At 41.2% G+C, this 27,980-nt stretch overlaps 2 protein-coding genes across 6 annotated transcripts in view; both read right to left on the bottom strand.

The window, feature by feature from the left end:
* The window catches only part of dicer1 (dicer 1, ribonuclease type III), a 30,277-nt gene extending 21,341 nt beyond the window's left edge, over positions 1-8,936 (bottom strand). For 2 of the 5 annotated variants that reach the window (XM_019265177.2, XM_019265178.2), the window contains exons 1-9: positions 8,070-8,936; positions 5,726-5,773; positions 5,328-5,438; positions 1,937-2,137; positions 1,633-1,795; positions 1,389-1,519; positions 1,073-1,207; positions 825-985; positions 509-677 (exon numbers count right to left, since the gene is read on the bottom strand). In XM_019265177.2, the coding sequence (XP_019120722.1) occupies positions 509-677; positions 825-985; positions 1,073-1,207; positions 1,389-1,519; positions 1,633-1,795; positions 1,937-2,050 (873 nt within the window). In that variant the 5' untranslated portion in view covers positions 2,051-2,137; positions 5,328-5,438; positions 5,726-5,773; positions 8,070-8,936. The other 3 variants (XM_027278718.1, XM_027278719.1, XM_027278720.1) reach the window with 3 other exon arrangements.
* A 5,476-nt stretch (positions 8,937-14,412) lies between these two features.
* clmna (calmin a) overlaps positions 14,413-27,980 on the bottom strand; it is a 49,737-nt gene continuing 36,169 nt past the window's right edge. Inside the window, exons 3-13 of the mRNA XM_010745721.3 lie at positions 25,302-25,397; positions 25,107-25,190; positions 24,929-25,021; positions 23,558-23,754; positions 23,186-23,379; positions 22,419-22,501; positions 20,004-22,334; positions 18,276-18,454; positions 17,217-17,307; positions 17,052-17,104; positions 14,413-15,386 (exon numbers count right to left, since the gene is read on the bottom strand). Of these exons, the coding sequence (XP_010744023.1) occupies positions 15,263-15,386; positions 17,052-17,104; positions 17,217-17,307; positions 18,276-18,454; positions 20,004-22,334; positions 22,419-22,501; positions 23,186-23,379; positions 23,558-23,754; positions 24,929-25,021; positions 25,107-25,190; positions 25,302-25,397 (3,525 nt within the window). The 3' untranslated portion in view covers positions 14,413-15,262. The remainder of the gene's footprint in view (positions 15,387-17,051; positions 17,105-17,216; positions 17,308-18,275; positions 18,455-20,003; positions 22,335-22,418; positions 22,502-23,185; positions 23,380-23,557; positions 23,755-24,928; positions 25,022-25,106; positions 25,191-25,301; positions 25,398-27,980) is intronic.

Genomic DNA, 27,980 nt, shown 5'->3' with positions numbered 1-27,980 from the left:
AGACAGAACCAGCTAATGAGCTCCACAGAGGGCTCCGCTGTGCTGCTGTTGATACTTCTGTGGGTTTGTTACCACAAGGTACTTCTTTCACATTACACATACTCTCCCAAAACTGTATGGTAGCAAATGACAAGTATTGTGATCACTCTGCGATGTTGTCTCATGCACAACCCTGATTTCAGAAAAAGTTGGTGCGCTGTATTCATTCATAGCTGCATCTACAAACACAAGCAGGATAAACGACTTCTCTGAGCCACAAGCTTCATCTGCCAGCATCTGTGCTGGATTGGGGTGTGTTAGTGGCCAAGGCATGACGGGGAACACACACACAGACACAGACAGACACAGACAGACACAGACAGACAGACAGACACAGACAGACACAGACAGACACAGACAGACACAGACAGACACAGACAGACACACACACACACTTGAATTCAAGCAAAACAGGGAAATCACATGATGAAATGATGATGAATAGAACAATGATCAAACACACTCTGACCTGTTTGGAGATGAATGTGGGGTCGCGGTCCTCTCTGGCAACAGATATGTTGCAGTCATTCAGGAAGTGGAGAGCTTCATCCAGCTCCGCCTGCAGACGGGAAGAAAGGCCACTCTTATCCACATAGGGGCCACAGTCCAGCACCACTTCTCTTGGCTGAGAGGCGTATCTGAAACATGTGCAGCACACAGGTTACGTTGAGTCTGCGTCTATGGTGCTGTCATTGATTTAACTTTTTCCTTCTCTGTTTGTAGGAAGTGAAATCACTCTGCACACATTCAGCCTGATCCAGCTCATATAGATAAACTTGTAGTACCTGTCCAGGACCACAAGGTCAGTGGCAGTTTCAGCATTGCTCTTCAGGATTCTCTCCAGATTCTGGATCTTCTGCTCCAGTTCTGACGGGTCACACTTTCCATTCAGGATGGAGGCTGTGAGACCCAGGATACGAGGACTGCCTGAGCAGCCCTCAAACAGCTGCAGACCGAGAGGACAGTCAGGTCATTCACACCTCCCTTAGAACCAGCGTTTACCACCAACTTCACTTTGCAACCACAGTCTCACCTTCATGATCTCACAGTAGGGGTGGTCAGTGATGGCCAGGTGACAATCATCAAAAACCACCAAGTTGATTTTAGACAACTGTAAGATTTTATTCTTCAGAATGTGCAGGAATATGTGGCAAGTCATGACCAGCACCTGTATGACGGCGGAGGGAAGACGACAGAATGACCATTAACCATTAATCAACTACCTGCTCACAAAGCTCTTATCAGTCGACATGGTGTGCTCTGTTTGACCAATCAACAGAACAACACAGGGTAACAATGTATGTACCTGTGCTAAAGGACGTGACAAACTGTGCAGGACAGCCACAAACCTGATTCTCAATGATCTCTTGAGTCCACTGTTGGTCAGTCCATGCTGAGGTCTCCTCCAAATCTGTGTACTCTCCCACCTGGAGGTCAGAGTGAGTCCTGACTGCAGCTGCTTGCTGAACTACAGACAAAGCTGGAGAACGTAGAGCAGAGTACACAGTAAACTACCTGGAAACATTCCAGTTCAACTGTTCCTTTTGTTTTTCTTGGAAAATTCTGAGGCACATGGAGAGCAATGGTGTGTACCTGTGTTCACCAGAAAAACAGTCCTCTTCGCATTTTCTTGGTAATGTCCACGGATTTGGTGGGAGAGCTCTTTTGTTAGAAGTACTGCAATAAAGGTCTTCCCTGAGCCAGTATTCAAGCAGACGATAGTATTATGTTCAAGAGCTGCTTCAAGAAGTTCTACCTGCAAAGGAAGGTTCAGTTTGACAGACACCATGAGTGTGAGCAGAGTGTCAACCAAATGAAATACAATATTCATCAAGCCAAACATTTATTATACAGAATACATGGAGCAGAAGGTAAATGCGTGGATGTGGATGTGTACCTGATATTTCCTAGGTGTATAGATGTTATCATGGATAGCCTCCTGCTGCCATGGCAGACCAAAGAAAGGCCCCATGGGTGAAGTGGCAGGGGTGACAAGCTGTAGGCCTGCCATGCTTCAAAGAGGTGGAGGTGAGGGGGCTGGGCTCCTCCAGTCGTCCACTTTATCTCATTTCATCATCCTCTTCTTTTCAGAGGTTCACTGGCAGAGGACATGCACATACTGTATTCATGTAGAGCAGATGTCTCAGTGTCAGATGGTTGATGACATTTAGTGTTGGACAAGTTTACCTGGAGCTTGTTTAGAATACGAGAACAGCATCTTTGGAGTTTGTACAGAACATGACAACAGCTTGCTTAGACCTCAAGAATGCTTTTGGGCTGCAACTAGTGATTACTTTGGTTGTCGACTAATCTATCCATTGTTTTTTCGATCAGTCACGATTATTTCTGAGACAGAACGAAAGATGCATCATTTCAGAAGCTGAAGTCTGTGCATCATGTTTAATCACAGTGTAATACCCAATACCAAGTATTACTAATTAAATATCTCACAAATGAATTATTACAATGCTCCAAATCACAGACTACCACTGACATGAAGTGGAGGTTTACTATTCAGTGTGATATTAAATCAAATCAATTTTATTTGTATAGCCCAAAGTCACAAAGTACATTTGCCTCTGAGGGCTTTACAATCTGTACAGGGAGTGACACCCTCTGTCCTTAGACCCTCGGTTCGAGTGAGGAAAAACTTGCCGACAAAAAACCTTTAACAGGGAAAAAATGTGGAAGAAACCTCAGGACGGACAGACGTGCAATGGATGTCACGTGTACAGGACAGATCAACACAAACATATTGTACAATTACAATAATATCCAATTCATGACATCACTGATTTGGACTGATTCATCCTACACATGAATTATTATTGATATTGTCAACCTCGTGTTTTTTTAAAATCAGTGATAGTACTGGTCACCCTTCAAGCCTGTGCACATAATTAACAAATGAAAGTATTCAAAGAGCGTCACCTGACCCGTGTCTCTCCACTATCTCTCGTCTGATGACACGGAGGAGCATAAGCTCCAAACCAGTTTGTATTTGAATAAATCCTGTTTTGGTTGCACACTAATGAATGAATGAATGAATGAATGAATGAATGAATGAATATGTCTCTGCATTGCTTGCAGGTTATGACCATTTTTATATCGGTTTGGGAGACAGGAGGTCTCTTCCCGTAGTTCATTTCCTGCAGTGCGTACGTTTGTAGTGGTGCTAATGAGATTTGCTCCGGCTGAAATCTTTGAAAAATATTTGATTTAACAGTATGTGATCATCCACTGACACATCAACACTAAAATGCTGTCAACATAATTGATTACTAGGACTAATGGTTGCAGCCCTAGAATACTTTAAGAGCTCGAGGACAACTTGTTTATAACATGTTTAGACCATTCTCTAAGAAGCTTGTTTAGTTGGTTAGAGTTTGTACAGAGCTCAGAACAGTTTGCAGAGAGAAGAAAGCTCAGGAAAGACTTTTTATGACAGCTTAAAAACTTTTACATATCATGGGAGATATGAAGCAACCATATCGTGCTGAGATCAAGAGCGTCCTCGTCTTTATGGAAAGACCTCAGCACAAGACGGGATATCATTTTACAACATTTAACTAAACATATGAAACATATGCTTAACACCTGGCCCATCCTAGGGACCATTCCTGCCATTTGCTTTGTTTATTTTTTATTAAATGTGGCTGTGTTGAATGAAAATTGCTAAAATTTGGTCAAAGATAATCATTTTTAATGTTTTTTAGAATTGTCATCTCAGTACTTTATTAAGCCTAAAATGGCTCAGCAACAGAAATGCATCCTTAATAGATCCTAGTGGCAAAAAGTGCCCCATTAAAAACCATTAAAAACACTTTTTTTGATCCCACGTTTATCCTAACATAAATTAATGCATTCCTTTATGTCAAGATTTCATTTTGGACCACTGGCTTTAAATTTGTAGTTTTTATATTTGTCCACCATGTGGCGCCATTTTACCCATTCAGCGCGTGCAGCAAAGTTTCACACGTTTTACTGTTTTCTGCGAAAGAAGTGTGTGCGCTTTTGATGTTGGATAATGGTGTGTGTGTAAAAAAAAAAGCGTCTGTGTGTGCGTGTGTGTGTATGTGTGTGTGTGTGTGTGTGTGTGTGTGTATGTGCCATAATAATAGTTAGCCATTAGTCATTGAAATGTATTTTCTGGAAATTATTTTAGTTTTTTTGTTTTTTTCATAAAAAAACAGCAGAGTTATGTAAACATACTGGCATTTAAAGGGTTAAAAACCAAAAAAATATAATTAATATTTGATATGTATATTTCAGGCTGAAGTAGTTCTAAAAGACTGACGTGTTTAAAGTGGAAAAAAATATTATTATATATCATTTTATAGCAGTTTTTAGGAAGGAGCCACGTTTTGTCCTATAGGAACACGAATGGATGGTTTTTGAAAAATATGACACTGCAAAAAAAATAACAATGCATCAAAATCAATGTTGCTGCCAATCATTGACCCATCTTAGGGCCTAATAATAATAGTTAGCCATTAGTCATTGAAATGTATTTTATGGAAATTATTTGTTTTTTTGTTTTTTTCATAAAAACCAGCATAGCTATGTAAACATACTGGCATTTAAAGGGTTAAAAACCAAAAAAATATAATTAATATTTGATATGTATATTTCAGGCTGAAGTAGTTCTAAAAGACTGACGTGTTTAAAGTGGAAAAAAATATTATTATATATTATTTTTATAGCAGTTTTTAGGAAGAAGCCACATTTTGCCTTATGATCTATTAAGCAGTAACGACGCTAAGGCCTTCCAAGGGTTAAAGCACTCCAGTCTTTACATATCTAGCTTGATTCTAGATTGTTTAGAGTTTGAGGCCACAAGTGCTAAATGGGAATATTGTTGGTGCCTATCTCAGCGTCTTACTAAAGGCTCACGTCCCGACCAGGGCGCTACGCTCCGCTCATACAAACCGTCTAGTTGTACCCTCGCCTCTCGCAAAGTGAGGTCACTCTAAACTCTTCTCTGTGGTCGTCCCCAAATGGTGGAATGACCTACCAACGGCTACTAGAACAGCAACATCCCTTTCGACCTTTAAAAAAAACTTGTAAAAACCTTTCTGTTTCGAGAATGCTTCCCTGCCTAGCAAAAACTAACAACTACTCTGTGCTCCTTTACACCTTTCTCAGCTTATGTCCTCCTCTGTAAGTCGCTTTGGATAAAAGCGTCTGCTAAATGCAATGTAATGTAATGTAATGTAATAATGTAATGTAATGTAGTCAGGCAGGATGAATAATGCTAAAGTAATGAATCATTTAGGAAATATACTTACAGGTAATAACTGAGACTTTCTGGATAAGCAGACAACACTTAATCTGGGCTTCATGATAAAATATCTCTTAATCAACTCCTGATGCTCCCCCACATTGAGGTGGAAACAAACCTGAGAAACCAGAAACAGATGTAGAAACATATAAAACAGTGCAATACATGAAAAACCTCATTATATATAATGAATATCACAAATGTGAAACGTAGAGGAAGCACTCAAGTTAGTTTGGCTTCCTGTTAGACTGCTTCTGTTACTCATGCGCTGGTCGTCATACAGTGACAGTAGTTACTCCTGATGGTCATACAGTGACAGTAGTTACTCCTGATGGTCATACAGTGACAGGAGTTACTCCTGATGGTCATACAGTGACAGGAGTTCTCCAAAGGTACGACTCTCACCTCTACACAAAGAGGAAGTGGCAGGGATTGTGACTAGGTCCTCCAGCTCTGCAGAAACAAAAGCAGAGAGCAAGATGAGAAATGTACTGGAGTGAGACAACACATTCCGTGGTGTGAACTCACCACCAGACCACATGACACTACTGTATAGGCAGAACAGGAGCCAGCTTGTCTTTAATGGTGCACCAATTAAAAACATGACACAACCGGATGCTCATCTCTGAAACCGCTGTGGAGTCAGAGCTGACACATTTGGTGACAAAGAGCTCAGTGGACCTCAGCATGGTCTGTGATTAAGCCCACATTCAGGGACCAAGGCAGCCTCTATGTTTCATCAGCACACAGCAATCATACGCTGCCGGTATGGAAATGTGACAGGTCACCTCACGACAATGCTGCTGTCACCAAAAGTGTTCAACTAAATAATGATGGAAATATAAAGCAATGAGGCGCTGCTGACTACAACACTGGCCGAGTACTCACTGTAGAGAAAACTGATTCTGCAACTCAATGACAGCTTGAATGCCCCAGTGAATCCCACCCCCGCTTCATGTGTCCTCGTCTGTACTCGTCTTAAGGGGAACACACACCAGCATCACACCTTTTGTTTTCTACAAGCCAGCACAGCGGGCAGCAGACAGGTGTCAGCACAGCTTGATGTCTGGCATCATGTCGGCATGGTTACACCATGTTGCTTCAGGAGAGACACAAATTTAACACACATGCTCCCCAGACAAGCACAGGAGATTTAAGATGGACTAATCGATGTGAAGTACTGCATGAAACAAGTTCACCACAGACACACGGACAAGAGATCTCACCACGCCCTTCAAACCTTCAGACATGCGAGTGCAGAGTGTCTGATGGTGTGCCACATTATGTTACTGATATTACTGTTGTTACATGTGTCGATGCTTTGGAGCGTATAAAACGATGGCACTCATGTTCCTCAGACATGGGACACTTGTCACTGGCAGGTAGCGTGGAAAGAAGCAGCTTGTGCTATAACGTTTGACAGGGATGATCACCATCCACAGCGGGCAGCTGTCCGCTTTGATAGACGCCATCCTTCTCTGGCATGTAAGCTGAAGCAGCCATGGCTACACATTAACCCTGTGTGAGGAGCACTTGGCAAGCGTTCACCTTGGACAGAGTTTAGAGCGGAATGCACCAGGAACATACCGCTGCACATGTGTCATATGCCAACTAAGCATCAGTGATGGACCACATGGCAGCAACATTACAAACAGCGCAGAGACTTACTCCTGATCTGCACTAATATTTCAACCTCAACTTAGAACTGGTACATTTGTTTATCAAACACATCTGCAACAGGACTGCTCAGTTGGCATCTGTAACTATATATGAATATTACTATATTCACACGTCTTACAGTATGAATAAGTCATAGTTGCGACAAAAAGAAAAAAGGTTTTGAACTCTGATCTAACGTCAGCCTTCACAGCTGTGAGCTCACTGACATGCCAGTACATGTGCCATTGTCCACAGAGAGCGTGTGTCACGCGTACAGAACACAATGTTCAAAACACCAACCACACACATGTTTATGAATTCATATTCAGCGGTTATGAACACAGCTGCTAACACCGTGTTAGCTTCCTGTGGTGGCTAACAGTTAGCTGCTAGCACAGAGCGTGCTGAGTAACATTAGCTTAGCTGGTTAGCACACAACCCAGCGCGAGCCCGGTTATGACACACGAGCGTAACATTAGCTCAACACTTTTATGAAATATGTGTTGCTGCCTGTTTCAGACATGTGCACGGTGAAGAGCAGCAGAGCTCCCCCGGTGCTCGGCCTCATTATCACCGTGACGTTAGCTAGCTCACACTGACACTACAGGGCGCTAACGTTAGCCCCGTTAGCTCCGTCATACTGTGGGACACAGAGAGCCGTGGTACGGCTGAAGCAGCCGAGCAGTGTCTCGCACTGAGCGGTACCGGGCACACTCTCGTATAACGGCCACGGACAGCCTGAACAGCGCTCAACGACTTCACGTAGCACCGCGAGCGTTACGTACCGCAGCTCGCGCCTGTCTGGAGCCAGCCGTTAACCGGGCTGCGTTAACGGCCGGCGGCAAGTGTGTGTGTGTGTGTGTCCGGCCCGGCCGTGTGATTTATGGAGCTAAAGTGAAACATGGCGTCACCCAAAATGTACAACATGCAGTGCAACACGCCGTGTGTACGATGAGCGCAGCCGCCATGCAGCACCGTGCAGCGCCGTCACCGTCAGCCTGCTCGGCAGCGAGCTAGCTGATAGCCAGCGAGGCCAGCACATGCAGAGCAGCAGCGTTTTCCAGAAAGACACATCAGCGCGTCATCTCACCTGGTGTCCGTCTCTCACTGGGTGTTCTCGGCTGAAAACATCTGAACTCGTTCGTTGGATATGCTGACTGCCATTCACTCTGTAGCTGTCTCGGTTTAGTGGCTACTCTTCCACCACTTCCTTTCACCTGGGCCTCTGCTACGCCAAAACATTCACGTAAACTGCGTAACTGCCGGCCGCACTCTGGCACGCCAATCTACTAAAGTGAACGAGAACCACTGGCCACAGTCCGTGATGTGCCTGCACGGGTCCAGCGGGCTCATGTGAACGGACACAGGACACGCAGATGTCTGACTTTGTCTGCAGACTAATTCTTTTAGAAAAGCAAAGCAGAATATAGAAGCGCACAGGCTTCCGTAGACTGGTAAACATCCTCTGTAGGCACTGACTGTGTTCTCATGGGAACACTTCAGGTGTAAAAAGCAACCAACACTTTAAAATACACACAAAATATTGTATTCAATAATCTTACATTTATATTTATCAATCAAAAGTGACACTTTTATGACGAAGAAGCAGAGTGCAGCAGTAAGAACGCTTCACTGCCTCTCTGAACGTGACGCTGGTCACTGTTCCACCGTGTCCACCAGGTGGCAGCATTACTACACACAGCACCTCCTCACGGAGAGGCCGAACACGAACCGGGACCGGGACCAGGTCATGGGACCAAGATATAACTCACGTTTCTAAACACATAAGAAGAAAAAGATCAGGAAAATTATCTGGAGCTATCAGATCTATCTGTTTATTAAAGAAATATAAGAAGAAAATATTCACGTGGATGTAAAGACACAAATCTATGTGAGCATGTCAAGACAAAGAAGCTTTCCTAGAACATCATCAATACAAAGAGTTTTTCATATTTCATACATCTGCCTGACTGTGTCACTGGGAAAAAACTTTTAAGTAAAAAAAAAACTTTAAAGCTGCAGTGATTAGTTTTTAGTTTAGTTTAATTTAGAGTTTAGTTTAAGTTTAGTTTACTTTAGTTTATTTTAGTTTAGCTGAGTTTAGTTTAGTTTAGTTTTGCTGAGTTTAGCTGAGTTTAGTTTAGCTGAGTTTAGTTTAGCTTAGTTTAGTTTAGCTGAGTTTAGTTGAGTTTAGTTTAGCTGAGTTTAGTTTAGCTGAGTTTAGTTCAGCTGAGTTTAGTTTAGCTTAGTTTAGTTTAGCTGAGTTTAGTATAGTTTAGCTTAGTTTAGCTGAGTTTAGTTTAGTTTAGCTGAGTTTAGTTTAGCTTAGTTTAGTTTATCTGAGTTTAGTTTAATTTAGTTTAGTTTAGCTGAGTTTAGTTTAGTTTAGCTGAGTTTAGTTTAATTTAGTTTAGTTTAGTTTAGCTGAGTTTAGTTTAGTTTAGCTGAGTTTAGTTTAGTTTTGCTGAGTTTAGTTTAGCTGAGTTTAGTTAAGTTTAGTTTGGTTTAGCTGAGTTTAGTTTAGCTGAGTTTAGTTTAGTTTAACTTAGTTTAGTTTAGCTGAGTTTAGTTTAGCTGAGTTTAGTTTAGTTTAGCTGAGTTTAGTTTAGTTTAGCTGAGTTTAGCTTAGCTGAGTTTAGTTTAGCCTAGCTGAGTTTAGTTTAGCTGAGTTTAGTTTTGTTAAGCATTTTCATTTAGACTCCACTTCAGTACAGCTTCCATCTTGCCTTTTATTTTCACATGACTCGACCACTGTGTGATACAAGCGTCAACTTTTTCCCGGGGAAACTAAACACAACACATCCGGGATAGGATAACAGACATCCTTCAAAATAAAAGTACCGTGCATAACACAATGAGTAAAGGCGCTTTCTTTTATATTGCTTAACAAGTTTAATTTAGTTTAGTTTAGTTGAGTTGAGTTTAGCTTAGTTTAGTTTAGCTGAGTTTAGTTTAGTTTAGCTGAGTTTAGTTTAGCTGAATTTAGTTTAGTTCAGCTGAGTTTAGTTTAGCTTAGTTTAGTTTAGCTGAGTTTAGTTTAAGTTTAGTTGAGTTGAGTTTAGCTTAGTTTAGTTTAGCTGAGTTTAGTTTAGTTTAGCTGAGTTTAGTTTAGCTGAATTTAGTTTAGTTCAGCTGAGTTTAGTTTAGCTTAGTTTAGTTTAGCTGAGTTTAGTTTAAGTTTAGTTGAGTTGAGTTTAGCTTAGTTTAGTTTAGCTGAGTTTAGTTTAGTTTAGCTGAGTTTAGTTTAGCTGAATTTAGTTTAGTTCAGCTGAGTTTAGCTTAGTTTAGTTTAGTTTAGCTGAGTTTAGTTTAGCTGAGTTTAGTTTAGCTGAGTTTAGTTTAGTTTGGTTTAGCTGAGTCTAGTTTAGTTTAGCTTAGTTTAGTTTAGCTGAGTTTAGTTTAGTTTAGCTGAGTTTAGTTTATTTAGTTTTGCTGAATTTAGTTTAGTTTAGCTGAGTTTAGTTTAGCTGAGTTTAGTTTAGTTTACCTTAGTTTAGTTTAGCTGAGTTTAGTTTAGCTAAGTTTAGTTTAATTTAGTTTAGTTTAGCTGAGTTTAGTTTAGTTTAGCTGAGTTTAGTTTAGTTTTGCTGAATTTAGTTTAGTTTAGCTGAGTTTAGTTTAGTTTCGTTTGGTTTAGCTGAGTTTAGTTTAGTTTACCTTAGTTTAGTTTAGCTGAGTTTAGTTTAGTTTAGTTTAGCTGAGTTTAGTTTAGTATAGTTTAGCTTAGTTTAGTTTAGTTTAGCTGAGTTTAGTTTAGTTTAGCTGAGTTTAATATAGTTTAGCTTAGTTTAGTTTAGCTTAGCTGAGTTTAGCTTAGCTTAGTTTAGTTTAGCTGAGTTTAGTTTAGTTTAGCTGAGTTTAGTTTAGTTTAGTTTTGCTGAATTTAGTTTAGTTTAGTTTAGCTGAGTTTAGTTTAGTTTAGTTTAGTTTAATTTAGTTTAGCTGAGTTTAGTTTAGTTTAGTTTTGGTGAATTTAGTTTAGTTTAGCTGAGTTTAGTTTAGTTTAGTTTGGTTTAGCTGAGTTTAGTTTAGTTTAGTTTAGCTGAGTTTAGTTTAGTTTAGTTTTGCTGAGTTTAGCTGAGTTTAGTTTGGTTTAGCTGAGTTTAGCTGAGTTTAGTTTAGTTTAGTTTAGTTTGGTTTAGTTTGGTTTTTGACCACTCAAGGGCAGAACTCCACAACAAGCTCAAAATAATGCACATCTGATATATTGTTGCAGAGGCCAGCAGCTGAAGCAACAAATGAAAACTACTCACGTCATTTTGGGGGGTACTTGTATCTTTTCCGAGCCTGTAATTGTAATCTTACTTAAATATGGCTTAAACTATCTAATCTACTTTGCAAATTTTTAATTCATAATTCACCACTAAATAGATTCTGAATAATAAGAATTATATTCAAACTTTTCTTTTGCATTTTTGTCGTGCCAGCGCCACAAAGGTGGGGAAAGTGCTGCAAAGTGCTGCTTGCTTCCTTTAGGGGTGCCATAGTTTGTGCATCCGTTCTATTTTCTAATATTTATATTTGCTATATTTTTGCATGCACCATGCAGCGGTGACCACGCTGACCAGAGCAGGGACTGAATATTTGGAGAAACAGAAACCAAATGGGGACAGAAGAGGAGAAGAGTTTGTTTGTGGTGTCATGTATATACTACTTCATATCATTACATGTGTTCTTCAAGCAAAAATAACACAAATCTGGTATATTTTGACCAGACAAAATTACTGCTTTATGTGTATATTTGTTAACAAAACCAATCACCTCAGTTTAATTCATTTATACCTTTCATCATTAAATAGCTTAAAAAAAAAAAAAAGACCTGAACTGACCTGACCTAAACTCTGCACATACATCTGCCAATATCCTCAGAAGTGAAAACAAAAGACACAGTGAGAGACAAAGGCTTTCAAACATGTCATTTATTGCACTTGACTGGTGCTGTTGAAACAATTAGAATGATTGAGGGTCCAATACAAAAGCTAATACGCCTTTACTAGGTCAGTCCTTTCAGTGGTGTGGTAGTGATGGTGTTGGGGTGGGTGTGGCTGGTATGGTCCTGTGGCCATGGTCGCTGGAAACACACACACACACACACACACACACACACACACACACACAGTCTACTTTATCCTTGTTAAAGACCTTAAACTGCCTTCTCTCTTTCCTTGATTCCTATCCCAGACTCTGAAGGACTACCACTGCACTTTGGGACCAGCTGGTGACCTTACTCTGTGAATCTTGGGAAAACTGTGCATGATAACACTTTGGCATATAGTAATGTTAAGAGGGTGTGGGTGATGAGCAGATATCTATAACCTGGTTCAAACTAATAATTACCCATTAAACAACCCATGAACATGAATTTATTTAAAACTCATATTTAAGATGATGTTAGACACCTAGAATCAACAGTCAGTAGAAAGAAAAATCACTGAATGGAGCTTTCTATTAGAAACACAATGATGAACTCTTTGTACTGAGTGACCAATGGAAATAACCTCAAAAATCCATTTAACTTCTAATCGTTATTCTAATCTTAACTGTAAACAGGCTCCACTCTAAACGTGAAACCTAGTCTGTGGGTGTCGTTATTCTTCTGGTTGGTTTCCTGGAATCACAGAGTGATGATATCATCGTTGTGTTTTGTTGAGTGAGCCCTGAAGCTAAATTAGCCCTTGATTTAAGTGATAATGGCCAAAGTTCTTCTGTAGAACTGAGCTCTGTCCCATTTCCACACTACACGCTAATGCTTCTATTCAAATGAGTCAATGTGCAAAATAAAGCATGAATCTTGAGTTTTGCAAGCTTGTCTGTCATATACTATATATACTAATCTGTGAAGAGACTTGTTTTAAATCACCATGTTGGAGAACAGATCTGAAACTTTGTAGCCGCTTACATTAAAATGCATTTACTAAAGGACTCTACTGTACTTGTATTTTACTTGTATTTGGATTCCCACTTTATACTTCTACTCCACAAAATGTATCTGTAAATGTAGCTGTGATTAGTAATTACTTTTCAAAAATAAGATTATACACTGTTTTTGGCTCCTTGTCATGTTTCAGAGGCCCGTGAGATGTTAGCATCAACAAAGAGGCATTTCCTCTAGAACACCTTACACACTTTAATTCAAGCAAACTTTTGAGGCTCACTAAATTTAAATGATTCAATATTTCATAAAAAATATAATCACCCACTGGGCCATTTGAGCGTCAAATATGACCTTTTAGATACATTTGTGTTGAACTTCTGCAGGCTTCTGAATGCAGGAGCAAATATCCGCAATTTAAAGCAGGATGCAAGTGTTGAAATTATGGATTATTTTATATTATACACACACACACACACACACACAGTATACAGTATACAGTCAGCAGTATAGTATGGAATTGGGACACAGCTCTAGTTCTCACAAGGATAAAAGTACACTCACAACGTCCCCACCCCCCCACCACACACACTTGAGATTTGGTTATGATGCACTGTGCTATAGGACGACCCAGTTGGTACTGAACTGGAATGAATGGCTTTTTTGCTGCTCCTCAGTCAGTAGGTGGGGGAGCTGTAATTCTATTGGGAGTAAACATCGGTCGGCTGGTGTGGAACAATGATGGGATGAAGGATACTCACTCTGTCAGTGTGTCACTGCAGACGTTGTTCAAAAATAACATATAGAAAGATATTTCATTGTAAAGCATTCTCTTTCCATCGGCAGGCTCGGACAAGCTCAAGCATAAAACATCTGTGTCATAAAACTTTAAAAATCCATTCATACATCTTATGAGCCATAAAATATTACAAATACATGATCTGCCTCAACTATTATACAATATAGAGCTGGGTGATGCTTCAGTACAAGAGTTATACGAGACCGTCTATGTGTTAAAAACAAGGTTGTTGCGTGTGGTGAGCTGTGTACTTTCTGTTTGAGCACTTCCAACACTGTCTTTGGCAGTTTGTATTCTCTTTCAAAGTGCAACACATCCAAAGTACGCCTTCATTCACACCCAACACCCAACAGTTCTCATTACAATAGTACAGGTACGTACGCTCTCTTTCAAAGTGCAACACATCCAAAGTACGCCTTCATTCACACCCAACACCCAACAGTTCTCATTACAATAGTACAGGTATGTACGCTCGAAGAGTCTGGCTTTGTCATATATATATATATATATATATATATATTCTTGTTTTCATTTCCCTGCTTCAACTCCACTACGTCCACTTTTTAATATCAGCCTGAAGCAGATTTACTCTGAACATCTTCATCTGGGTTAAATGGCTATTCTGATAGGCAACTGTGTCTCCACACATCCATAGTGTACAGTATATCTCTATCTACAAATCAGTGTGCTGTACAGTCATACAGTCTTACATGTTCAGACCACAAACTTCTACAGAGTCTTTAAACAGGAGCATGGCTGCAACACAATATCAGAACCACAGTTCAGAGATAATGTAGGAATATTCGGAGAAACGTGGCAAGGATGAGACAAAGTGCTCATTTTGAGAAAAAGTTTCTTACACAAAAACATCAGATTTTGAAGTCAACATCTGGAGAATAAAGTCACAACTTACCAGAAGAAGGTCTTAATATTAAGAAATAAATGGTCATAATATTTCTTATATTATATTGGTCTTTTCTAAAAAGTCATTTTCATGGCTTTTGCCTATTAAAAATGATTTGCAATTTGAATGATTTATCCGTTATATTTTAATATTCTTGAAATATTATGACTCTTAACCTCTTCTTTGGAAAATGTTTTCTTTGAACTACGAGCAGATTTTCCTCACATTTTTTTTCTCACAAAACATTACAACTGTGGTCTTTCATTAAATTAACATCTTTTGCCTCATAAAACATTCTGACTTTTTCCTGTAAAACTGCTGCTTCAACTAATACTAAGACTTCATTTTCATAGTATCATGACCGTTTCTCTTAATATTGAAACATTTTTCTGAAAACCTCAGACTTCTTTTGTCCCCAGCAGTGCTCCGTGTACATTATCATAAAGGTTACTTCAAGCCACATCAAAAGCTAAAAAGCATGAACCTAAAAAAAGCTGTAGTAGTTTGAAATACATGGTTAAAATGCCTTCACTTCATTAAGAGGACAGTCAGTGTGGTGAACAGGACAGAGGAGTGGCAGTTGAGCTGCGTGTGTGTTTCAGTGATGGTGCATTAAAGTTTATATGTTTGAATATTCTCCTCTAACTATGTATGTATGTGTGTATGTGTGTGTGTGTGTGTGTGTGTATGTGTGTGTATGTGTGATATTCAGTGGTCAAGATTCAGCAGCAGGCTGGGCAGTGTCTTCAGGTCCATCTGCGGCAGCAGCCAGAAACAGTAGAGCAGCAGCCACAGCAGCAACAGCAGATACAGCTCCGAGCTGTCACTCCACCTACACACACACACACACACACACACACACACACACACACACACACACACACACACACACACACACACACACACACACACACACACACACACACACACACACACACACACACCAACAAAAAGAGAGAGAGGTCAGGATAAGGTCAGCATAGAGAAAAAAATAAAGAGATGACTGCAGGCAGCACTGTAGCTGCCGGGTTGCAGTCATTAGTCACTGAGGAAAAGTTTGAATGTGGCTTGATTCTCAGGTTTGTTACGTTTATTTTGGGTTTTCTCATGTGCTCTGTCCCAGTTATTACATTCTAGAAATGACAGTGGGAAACACAGAGGACACAGCCAGCATGTCCTTTGCGGCTCTCAGTGTCCAACAGCTCTGGCTCTTTGATGCTGCAGCAGGTCAGTCACATAAACTTCAGAAATATGTCGACTTGACATACTTACTGGATTTATCAGTGATGCTCACATTGACTTGTAGCACTGCAGTGTTCATAATATAAAGTGATTTCTTTTACCAGCACACCAAAAGCCTCAGTGTCGCCTGTACATCTACTGTTCATATTAACTGAATTTCACAGTAAATGTCTTTTAATATAATACAAATCAACTGTCACATATAATCATACAAAGCTGGCGACTTTCCCCACCATGACGGATGGACATAATCATGCAGATACAACAGCAATAGTAATAACAAGTAAAATAAGTAAAGGCCTTTGCAGTAAATCCACCACAGGAAGTGGCTGCTAATGTGGTGTCTTCTCACTTCTTGTCAGGAAAACTCGACTGCATGGATGAAGTGGGTCAGGTTCAGGCAAATGAGCAGGTCATGAAACAACAGGGACTGACTACAGCATAAAGACCTCTGCTAACACCACCCATCATCCATCCATCATCCATCCATCCATCCATCCATCCATCCATCACATCTGGGACAGAGTTAGGCTTTTACCATTACACCACTGTGATGTCAGAATATTTCTTCCCTTTATATTATTTGTTTGTTTTCTTAATATTATATTAGAATTTTCTAAGAATTCTAGATACATTTTCATGGCTTTGTGTCTCAGAATAGTTTGACTTTTCCTCATTAATATGATGACTTCATTTGCCATTTTTCCTTTTGTGTGACTTTACAGTTGTACATTCCTTAACAGACAGTGTAGCTGTGTTGCCGCTTTTGTTTGCCACTGCACCAAAGTTGCCATTGCTGCCAAAAACTGATTGTGGTTTGCTTTGAAATATATTAAAGCTGGATTGGTTATAATCTGTGGCCTATAACAGGAAAAAAATTTAATAATAAAAGTCAAAAGGAAAACTGCAAAAAATACTGTTTCTTTATTTCATACAGAGCACATATGAAAATAATGTTAATTACAGTCTACTTTCCAAATATAAGCCATGTCAATATGATAAGCTGATAATATAAATATTGTGACAGAGCAAACAGCAGCTTCACTGCACCTTCTGTGGGTACATGCACAGGGTGTGAAGCTGCACTGCAGGCTGCAGAGAGCCCATGTGGCGGTTTTAGTGCCGCTGGAGAATGTTGAGAGTGAATATTAAGTAAAACACATCCAACAAAGCCGCTTGACTGCAAACCCTCTGCTCACCACCACCACAGTCAATGAAAGTCGTCTTATATTCTACAATGAAACAAGATTCTTACCAAAAATCTGAGTCCCTGTTGTCAGCTTTTCTGGTCACTGCAGTCTGAATGACCTGTGAGTGACAAACAACATAAGGCAAAGACAAAGGCTCAGGGTATCACAGAGGATATTTATCCAAGGATAGTAACACATCCATAGAGAAGGAAATGGTGCGTCAAACCAACCGGGGACTCGGTGAAGCAAAGCCCCTTTCTGTGCCGGAGAACTAGAGGGATCTGGCTTTCATCTTGTCCACTGGAACTTTTAGTGTCAATCCTGAAAAGACAAAATCCATTAGTTTAAACCTTAACAAGAGAGAGGAGGCGCAGGAAACACAGTGCTAAAAGGACATCATATATAATTTCAGATCCTGGGATGTCAGGTTGTCTCTGTCTTCCTGTTTTACAGCTGCATTACTGTTTTGGCTACAGAACAAGCTGCAAGTCACACATTAAACATACTGTGGCCTTATAGAGTTCATATGGCTAACGTGTTAACAAGGTATTGTCTGTTTACACACCCAGCAGACACAGACTCACATTAGCACTCAGATCTGATTTTGGCCTCTACCAATTGCTGAGAAAATATCTGTCTTTTTAGCTGCTAAATGCTCCTCTGTATTCATCAAGGCATCTCTAACTGGGCCTATCTTCTGGTGAAGTTTCAGCTAAAGTCTCAACACCAAAACATGAGCTAAAAGAGGCTAAAACGCTGAGTCGGTGCAGAGTTGGTGATTCTCTGTGGATTTCTCACTACGAGCTACCCTTTGCATTGCAAATTGAAATGTTTACTGAGCTTCTCTCACATTACATGCGATGCCTGCAAAATAATGCATGCATAATTTCCTCTAAGCCCCATGTGGTCTACAAGATATGGAGGCAATATATACAGAATGTTCATACAAAGCAGAGTAATTACTGACCAACATAATTATTAAAAATGGAGTATGATATATTAAAGTCTGAAGGATTAGAATTTCAATTCCCCTTTTGAGCATAAACAGACTCAAGCTGCAGCCTTCTCTTGTCTGTGACCCACATCCTGATTCTTCATGCTACGATCTCTCAACCCTCTGTCTTAATTCCCATCACCAGCTTACATAGATGACTTTGTTCAGTACATTTAAGGAAATATCGAGAAGCCAGGTCACAGCAGTCCCATCCACTGCCATGACACTGGTTTCCTCCAGGGATCCAGTGTGCTTCTCAGTGTACCAGGAAGCTGGCTAAGAATAGAAAGCCTACCTCGTGGGCTCTGTATTTTCTCTGGCAGAGCCTGAGCCCTGTCGCTCAGTCTCACTGAGATCACTGCCATCTGCTGGAACAGCTCCACTCAAGGGTCCTCCAATCTTCTCCTCAGGCAACAAACAGTGTTTCTGGGATTCAGATGCTTTGTCAGTATCCAGGCTGGTCTTAGTGATCACCTAATAAGAGAAAGAAGTTAAGAAAGAGAGATCTTTGAGTAGCTTAGTAACATACAGGAGGAAATGATGGAAACCTTAGTTATCCACACACAGTCATACTTGCAATGTCGAGACTAAAACATGCAGTCACTTATGTCCAGAGCAGAGCTCAGAGAGCTCAGGCCAACACCTCAAGTGTATCAACTATGTAGGCCTCAGAGCGCTCTAAACATACAATATTTATAACTTCTGGACAACCGCGCCCACTTTGCGCAGTGATTGGTCAGATGTATGGAGGTATTAAGTAGGCAAGATTTAAGCTCTTTTTTATTCTTACACAACTCACTTTCCAGTTTTCATGTGGACAATCATTTGGAACACCATGGCTACCCTCAAGGAAAGACTGTCAAAGGGTGTGTGCCAATATTTCCATTTTCCAGATGACACATTGCATACACAACATATACTGAGGACTTGTTTATGATAAGCAAAGCACTCCTCTGTGATCAAAACCCTTGCAATTACAACAAGGAGATAATTCACTTATTACTGTTCTCTGATTTTAATCTTATTCCAACAAAATCCTCATTTAACAACATTTTTACAATACAGGTGAACATTTTCACCACAATCACTGTCTTTCATCTTAAATGACTGTGAACATTTGTTTTTGGATGTTACTTAATCAAGTTAAAGATCACTGTTTTGTTTATTTCTGAATATCTAGTTTTTCCAATCAACATTTTATGCTAACAGAGGATTAGTATCATCAACACTGACACGTCAAGCCTGAAAGAATGTCAGAGGACAGAATGGTGTGAATGTGGAAGTGTGAAATGTTACACTGCTTCATGTTCCTGTTTGGGCAGTTACAAAGAAAAACAAAGTACAGCTACCCAGAACACTAAGACTTGTATTGGTGTAGCTTTGGCACAATAGCACACTAAACTAATTTCAATATTTTAAGAAAAACTACCAAACAGTTGGAATAGGTATGTCCCTAAATAGATGCTATTTCAGTTGAGAAAAGCAAGAAACGTGACTCATAGAAATACAGCACAGGATGATTCAACCAGCCTGTGGCACTTTGCTGGGCCTGAGGTTACACTCCAGGGAAAGATAATGGATCTAAAGTCACCATACTGGTCCTCAACAGCCATGTTTGAGGACTGAGAGAGGAAATCCCAACTGATCTTAAACTAAATTTATCAAGAAAAACTGCAAAACCTTCCAGCTTTTCAAATGTGAAGATTATTTCTCTTCTGTTTGAGGCTTCTGAACATTTAATCCATTTGTGGTTTATAAAATAAGCTGCCACAAATACTAATGAAAGCAAATAACTTCAACTCAGGAGTACAGTAATTTATTAATTTTACTATTAATTTGTCTCAAAATGCTTCAGCAAATGATATTTTGCCAGCAGAGGAACTGCTTGTGTTTATTGTATGATGCTAACATGGTCAATAAAAAGAAAATCACCTAAGAATGTCCAAAAACTAAACCAAAATAAACCTCTCTAAAAAAGTTCCTTTGTAGCTGAAACACAGTGGCTGTACTGAGGTACATTTACCTTTTCATTCTGTATTAAATCCACTCCGTTCCTGACGTCTTCACCCAGCAGGTCAAGTGACTGATCATCTGGCAGACTCTCTGAAGCTGGCGCTGGCTGAAGAGCGGATACACTTAAAACAGATGGCCAGCTCTGCATTTCAGTATCAGGTTGTTCTGTAAACATGGGCTCCTCTTTGTCAGGATAGAACAGATCCATGGGTTCGACTGGATCACCAACTAGATCATCAGTGGGAGAATTTCGATCAAAGTCTGTATAGAACAGGTCTATATCTCTGGACACAACACCTGGAATCCCTGTTGCATCATTGTGTTCGGAGCTGACTTGGTCTGAAGTGTTCTGCTGTCTGGTAGCAGTCTCAATGTCAGAAAAGGTGTAACCCGGGTTGTCCTGGTGTCCGTCCAGTTGATAAGTTAATTCCATTTCCTGCTCAGTACCCACAGGTTGAAATTTAGCATCTGTGGAAGAAGTCTGAGCTATCAAGTCCTTCTCATTGTTTCCAGTCTCAGTGTCCTGCAGAGGAGACTCACATTCCTGTTGAGCTTCACTTCTTTCCATGCTCTCTTTTGTGTCTGGCCCACATATGTCTGCATTTGATGATCTGGTGGTGTTATCTTCATCTATACCAGCCAAATGTCCAATTTCTATGTCTCTTATTTGTTCTGAAGTTGTTGCAGTAACATTTTGTGATGCCTGACATGAAGGAACTTCAACAGGGTTTTTCTCATTGTTGTCACTGGAGTCACAGCTCACTTCCTCTGGATTTGGAGGGATGTCAACATCTGTAACAGTTCCCTTACTTTCAGTTGCCTCTGCCTGGTGTACCTCATCATCCCTGGAGTGGTCTTGTCTTTCTGGGTCACACGTTCCCTCTTTCCCCTGCTCTTCTAGCTCATTGGAAATACAGATCAGAGGAATATTTATGCCTGTTTTGGGGTCCAGACTTCTTTCTGGGGCTCTGTCTTGGTTGGCTGGATGTGTGTTTGCTAAAGCATCACAAGTCTCTGAGTCTCTTTCTTGGGGATCTATGTATTCTCTTAGAACTCCTTCACTTTCTTTGTCTTGTGTTTCTACAACCCCTTCACCTCTTTCTTTTAAAATCTCTGACTCCTCTCTTGACTCCCCTCTCATCTCCTCTGAAGGAGAATCTGTTTTCTGACATTCAGTTTCCATTTCAACCTCCTCAGAGTTATCTCTCTCATTCTGACTTTCAATGTGACCATTAATTTGTCCTTCTTGGTTCTGTGGGTCCCCAATGAAGTCCACAGCCTTCTTTAAACATGGTTCACTGAAAGTGCCATCTTCAACACTGGTTTGCTTCACAGGATCTTCTGAAGGCGGTGGTGGTTCAGTGATGAAGATGAGTTGGGGCTCGTTAGTTTTTTCAGTTTCAAGAACATCTTCAACACTGCTGATTGTGTTGGCCAGTGCTTCTGCGTCACACAATCCAAATGAAAGTTCTTCCTCTTCACCTTTTTGAAGTAGACTTGTATCAGTCTGTTTAGGGTCTACTTCTTTTGCAATCTCAGCCTCTCCATCAGGAACCTGTTGTAATGCAACGTCCTGGTTGTGGTTCTCAAGGTTGGCTTCTTTCTCACTCACTACTTCCACTTGCCTTTTCACAGAATTCCCTTGAATTCTCTCCTGAGTGCTCTCCAGTGAGCTCAGTGAGTAAATCCCTTCATCAATATACGACTCTGCAATTGACTGCTCATCGGGGGGTCTTTCCTCTATGGATGGGACACATCCTTCATCAAGAGTAGTGATCTCTACAGGGGTGGCACGGTACACATCCCAGGCTGTTCCACTGTCACACAAAGAACTGTCACTACGACTCTCACAAAATTTCTCTGGCATGACCCCAAACTCACTCTCCACCCAGGAGTCCGGTGAACTGATTGCAGAGTCGCCAATTACTGACTCTGTGTTTACAGACTCGAGCCCTGATGAGCCGGTGGGAGAGTGAGTGTAAGACAGCTGTGGAGAGTTAGAGGTCGAGCTATTTAGGACCTCACTGGCAGATTCCTTGGGTTCTTCGACCACTTTGCTGGAGATGTTCTCCATGCAGGGGGAATCTGCTAAGAAATCTTCACTTGACCAAGAGCGAGCTGCAGCTGGCCTGAAGGGGGGTGACATTATGCTCCTGTCCTCTGACACAGAGGAAATTAAGATTTTGGGTGGGGGTTGGGCACTGTCCCTTTGGAACATATAGGACCTCTCCCTCACTCTGCTTCCATGAGTACCATTCCTTAGGTGGTCAGAGTCACTCTCACGGAAGTTGAGTCGGCACATGGAGACGCTTCTTTCAATCACCTGGTAGGGCTCCTCCGGCTGAGAGGGAAACAGAGGTTGGTAGAAATTTATCAGTGCTCACATTCAGAAATTAGTAATTTGTCAAAATGAGGGTATTCTTACCTCTTCTATGCCTGGGAAGTGCTCCAGGAACTGTGCCACATACGTCATGATTGACTGTTCATCTGGTGGGCTGATAGTCACATCTGGGCAGATAAATGACCACAGTAGTGTCATTAATGAAGCCAGCAATATTGCAGAGACTGAAAGCTATGTATATTCAGTAAAGTGTGGCAGCATAAAATAGCCATAAAATAGTAATGGAATATAGTTACTGAGGGATGTGTACCATTTTGCTTGGAATAACTGACCCTAAAACATTGTGCATCTTCAGGCAGTTAGTTAGAGACTACCTGGACTACAGGTTGCATCTTAAACAAACACTACAGGAATATGCAGGATGTACTACAATACTTGTGGCTTATCAGAAGGGTCACATAACTTGATCACTACCTGGTTTTACATAGGAGCACAACATAAGCATTAATTGGGAATAACAATAAGGCTGTTTCCATACACAAAGACTACCGCTCTTAGGCTGTTCACCCTGCAGGTGAACCAAGATTTGGTTGCATACATGCAAATAACTAGGCTACAACAGTCCAGTTTAGCTAGTGTAACTATCAAACTATAAGAAACCCGTTGAACAGAACTGTCTTGTTAAACATGTTAAACAGTTATTTCCTGATTGTTTCACAGCAGTTACATTCACCAGGTATAGACACCCCCACAGCAACTCCCCTAACCCCCCTACCACCAGACAACCCTGCTAGGAGTTTCCGCAATCCCTGATCCTGTCTGAATGCGTGCTTAACTAGGTTTCTTGTTACCCTCAGGCTCCAGTAGGCGTGGGATACCCAGGCTGTAGTGGGCTATCCTGAAGGCGTCCTCCAGGTTCTCTCTGGCGGTCCTCAGCAGTGCCTTCCTCATGTCCACCAGGCTGGGGTCAATGGATTTAATGACAGCCAGGAAGGCCAGGCCACTTGTCCAGCTCTTCCTAAAGTCCTGCACTGCAACACCGAACCTACAATATGACAAGACACTCAGTGGTCAAAGTTAGTCCAGACAAATTCTGAGACACAATGGAGCCAATAAATCATTGCTCGACACATGTTGCCGTTTTTGTAAGGCAGAACATGCAGTCAAGAATTTGTTACATTTTTTTTTTACATTTTTTACTGAAAATAGTAGAGTGCACTTACTTGCGTGTTCGCCTCTGCACCCACTGCAGCAGTTTCTTGATGGCCTTGCTGTGTTCTCGCATGGCTGTGGTCGCAGACTGTCTCTCATCTGATGGCGTGCTGGAGAAGGACGTGTCAGAGTCAGAGCTGGTCGGGATGGACGACAGGCTGGAGGAGGACGGGAACTGGCTCCTGATGTTCCCTGTCAGCTCCTTAATCTGGAAGCAGAGATGGATCATAATCCCATTTAGTGGAATGGTTTACCTCTCAATTCAACGGTGGACTATTAAATTCATTCATGTCTCTGGCATCTGTTAAATGAAAAGGGGTCAGTAGATTCATCATTCTGTAGCGGTTAGTCTAGCGTGGACTGTGTCCACAGCAAAACATCACTTCTAACGTAACAGACATATGACCGGGACCTCACTGTACCCAGAAATCTTATCAGTCAGGTATGACTGCAAAATGAGCATGATTCGGAATTCAATCATTGACTTTTATTTAACCTCCTGTGTTTTACACTGGACACGAGTCAATGGAAGGTCTTTTAATGAATTCTGTGAACTTGTCCCATTGGCAACTGAGCTAAGATAGCAAGCTAATAAGCTTGCTATATGGCTTTTAGCAACCAAGTTGAGCTAGTAGCTTGTATATGGGAGAGCTTTACTTTCCCTCTTCAATAACTCTTCATTGTACAAAACAGTGTACAGTTCACCACTAGCCCTGTGAGTAGTCTCTTTTCCACCAACTTCACTTTGTGGTCAGACATTCCCTCTTCCATGTGAAATACATGGGGCTGCCATTGGGTGAGTTTATTGTTGGATACTGGCTGACAGAACATAACATAGATGCAGGTGTCACGGAATAAAAAAAGAAAACTGAAAGCACTACTGCTCCCAGGGTACACTATACCATTATCAACTTCATATTTAACTGTGAACGTGGTCAAACTCTTTGCTATTAATGGGCAAAACAAGCAATCACGCTTTTGAAGCTGAGAGAGTAAATGCGAGAGTTGACGCGGCACGTAGGGAAGTGCTGAATTTTTGAGGTTAACTGATAAAGACATCCGTAAACCCCGACCGAGCTCAGACCCGGCAGTGTGCAGACAGCTTCATACAGTGGAAAGCCTCCGGAATGAGAGGACAGTCTGCACGGATAATTGCTTCCTCATGGTGTCTGTGCAAGGCATTGAACCATAGTGTGGATTACATAAAACACCCAGTGAGCTGCTCTTTGATGGCATTTTGTGAATGGAAAGTCCACGGGCTGTGAAGCAAACACTTCTTTCTTACACTTGACCTCATTTTAAGTGAAAAGAGGGTTGTTGGAAAGGAGGGGAGATGGAAACTTAAAGTCCAGATATTAAATAAGAAGATAAAAGCAGAAGACCTGAAAGAAGAGGATGATGTTCCAGATGAGTCCCAGGATGATGGAGGAGTTTCCATCAGCAACATCAGCTGCATCGATACTGACCAGCTTGACCTGAGGATACACATGTGTTTGTGTGAACAGCCAATCAATATGCAGGAGGCAGCCATGTCTCCATGCAACCTGCTGTGCTACTCACGTTCCTCTCCTCCAGGAAAGACAGGACCTTGGCAATGTTGTTGAGTCTGAAAATACGATGGGACGACTTCTTGAATCCATGAAGCTGGAAAATCATTCAGAATGCAAAAGTCTTATTGAGGAGAATAAAATAGTGCAAAACCTTATTATACATGTAAAGTTATCCAGCACTTAAAACAAAGAGCGAGAGTCTGACCAGTTTGCAGCCAGAGAGCTCCTCCAGCAGGGCCATGAGAATGTGTCCATCCTGAATGTCCCGGAACAGGTCATGAACCTCAATGGGTGGGTCACACTGAAAAATGGTAGAAGAGAAGAGGAGAGAGGAGAGAGTTAGGCGTTGATTAGTCAATGAATGTTTCTTTACCAAAAACATTAAATATTTGCTGTTTCCAACTCCTTGAAGATCTGTTGCTTTACTTCATCATACCTGATGATAAAACTGAATATCTTTGGATTTGGGATAATGAAAATCGATATGGGTACCATGACAGGGGTGTGTACAAAGCTTTGGGCCCCATTTGCACGTTTACACATCTTGGGCAGATTAGATTTAAAAAAAACATACTAACTGTAACTGAGATTAAGAAAAAAATCTAGATGTATTCAAATCATATTGCTTTCTAAGACGTTTAAGCTACAGGAGGCAACACTTTCACTTCAACACTCATACAGCATCTGTAACAGATGAGCAGACGGGCACAACCAGTGAATTAACCTGTGTGGGTGAGAGTGAGGGTGAGTGAGAGCCTGTGAAGAAGATGAAACTTAGAAAAATGATAGAGCCGTGTGTTAGTTTATGGAGGTTGTTAGCCATCTACACAAACTCTTACTGTTGTTTATACCAGTTTACAGTGCAGTTAAATAAACTGCAGAGATTCATCATGTCACATTTTGAAAATAAAGACGACCAATGAGCCACTCGCAGTACAAAGTGGCACAGCTACGTTCAGCTATGTGTCTTGTGTGTTCAGGACAGGTGGAAGGAAGGAAGTGGAAGTGTTGCAATGATCACCGCCTGATTGTACTACCACAGCAATGTGATGTCGAGCTCATTGCTGTTATCACCACATTTTTTGTAGGGGTCCATGTCTTGTTATTCCTCTGTGCAATGCATTGTCAAATAGATCATTTTTACCCAGGCCCGCCTCTGACCCAAGGCATCATGGGATGGCTAACAGGAAGAACTCTCAACTCCAAACACAGAATAATGATGTGTCTCCAAAAAGACGCTGCAGCTCAAGGCTGTCGCTTACTCTACTCTACTACCACTACTTACAATGATAATATTCTGCCGACTGAGCTAAATGACACCCCACACCTCTGTTGTTTTAAGATAACGGACACCATAATGCTTCATGTTCACGTTGATGGTAGCAGAGGACTTTGATTAAAGTTGGTGCAGTGAAACAACAGTGAAAATGTCATGAGGACCACCCAGATCCCCAGGCATGGGCCTACTGGCAAGGTGCCCCTCATTTTCTACAATGAAGGTGGCTACCCGACATAAAGGGCACAATGGACACTGTGCCAACGTTCCTCTCAAACACACCCTTAAGCTTTAATTCAACACCTGAAATGTCGCTCAGCAGCTCTCCAACCAGCACTCGTCCTGTCGGAAATAACACACACTGACTGCTGTATGTTTTGAGTAAGAATCAGGACATAAATGGAGATATTCATACTGTGAAATCAAACACACAAAGAGCTGACACAAGAGTCAACTATGCAGATTTATCTCCAATAATCAGTCAGTCAACCAGCATGCACTGCCTGAGCAAACATTTAGCGCTGTTATCACAAAAAGTTATTGTCAACTCAGGCATTTGTGAACTTGTCTGAACACGGTGAATGGGTGAACGCTGGTAGTGGAGGTGGGGTGGGTAAAGTGACTGGAACTTTCCAAGATGACAGAAGACAAATGTATGATTGTCAATCAGTGGGTCAGAGATTTGATGCAAGGCCAAACAGTGAGTAAGAGAAGAGAGGCTCATTGTGTGAGAAACAAAAGATTTGATCAGACGCTCAGACTCGGCTCACCCTGACTCGGCTCACCCTGACTCACCCCTGGCTGGAGACTGAAACCAGAAAGGGATGACTGAGGCGTGAAGCGACAGGGTTTCCACAGAAACGCAGCCACTTGTCTGTGTAAACAGCTCTGCTGGAGCTTGCTGTGTCTAAGGTTTTGATGTTTTTATGTGAAGCACTATATGAGTGCTATACAAATAAAGTCTGATTGATGATTGATCGATTCAGATTTTTCGACTTGGGGTTGCACTGTCCTAATAAGAGTCCAGTGTAACGGGGAGGTTGGTAGCATAGTGGGTTAAGCGGCCGTCCCGTGTGTGGAGGCTATAGTCCTCGCTGCAGCTGGCCCTGGTTCGAATCCCGCATCGGACGGCCCTTTACTGCGTGTCACTCCCCCTCTCTCTGCTTCCTGTCTATCTTCAGCTGTCCTATCATTAAAGGCATAAAAAGGCCAAAAAATAATCTTAAAAAAAAAAAAAGAATCTGTTCATGAAGGAGGCACCGGTGGGAAATGTCTTGAGAAGTGGACAGAGAGTGCTGGAAAATGACAGAGGTAAACAAAAAAACTGTGTTTGGTGCGTTACAGCAGCCTTCCATGCTAAAAGAATATCATATCTGATGGAACTATCAGATTCATGATGGCAACAACAACAACAGTTGTGGGCAGGTTTGAGGAAAGACAGATCAACAACACGGATGTGAAAACTTAAGAATGCTGACATGCTGCTGATGTCCGCTTTACACAACAGTGGAAAGGTGTGGGAAACACAAAGAATGTATAGATCTCAACATGTTGTTTGAATCATAAAGAAGTTAAATGCTATATCCTTTTTCTTTTTGTGCCTTTGTG

The sequence above is a fragment of the Larimichthys crocea genome, chromosome V (genome assembly GCF_000972845.2).
Source record: "Larimichthys crocea isolate SSNF chromosome V, L_crocea_2.0, whole genome shotgun sequence".
NCBI lineage: Eukaryota > Metazoa > Chordata > Actinopteri > Sciaenidae > Larimichthys > Larimichthys crocea.
The sequence above is the reverse complement of the archived record's forward strand: the minus strand, read 5'-3'. Positions and strand labels throughout refer to the sequence as shown.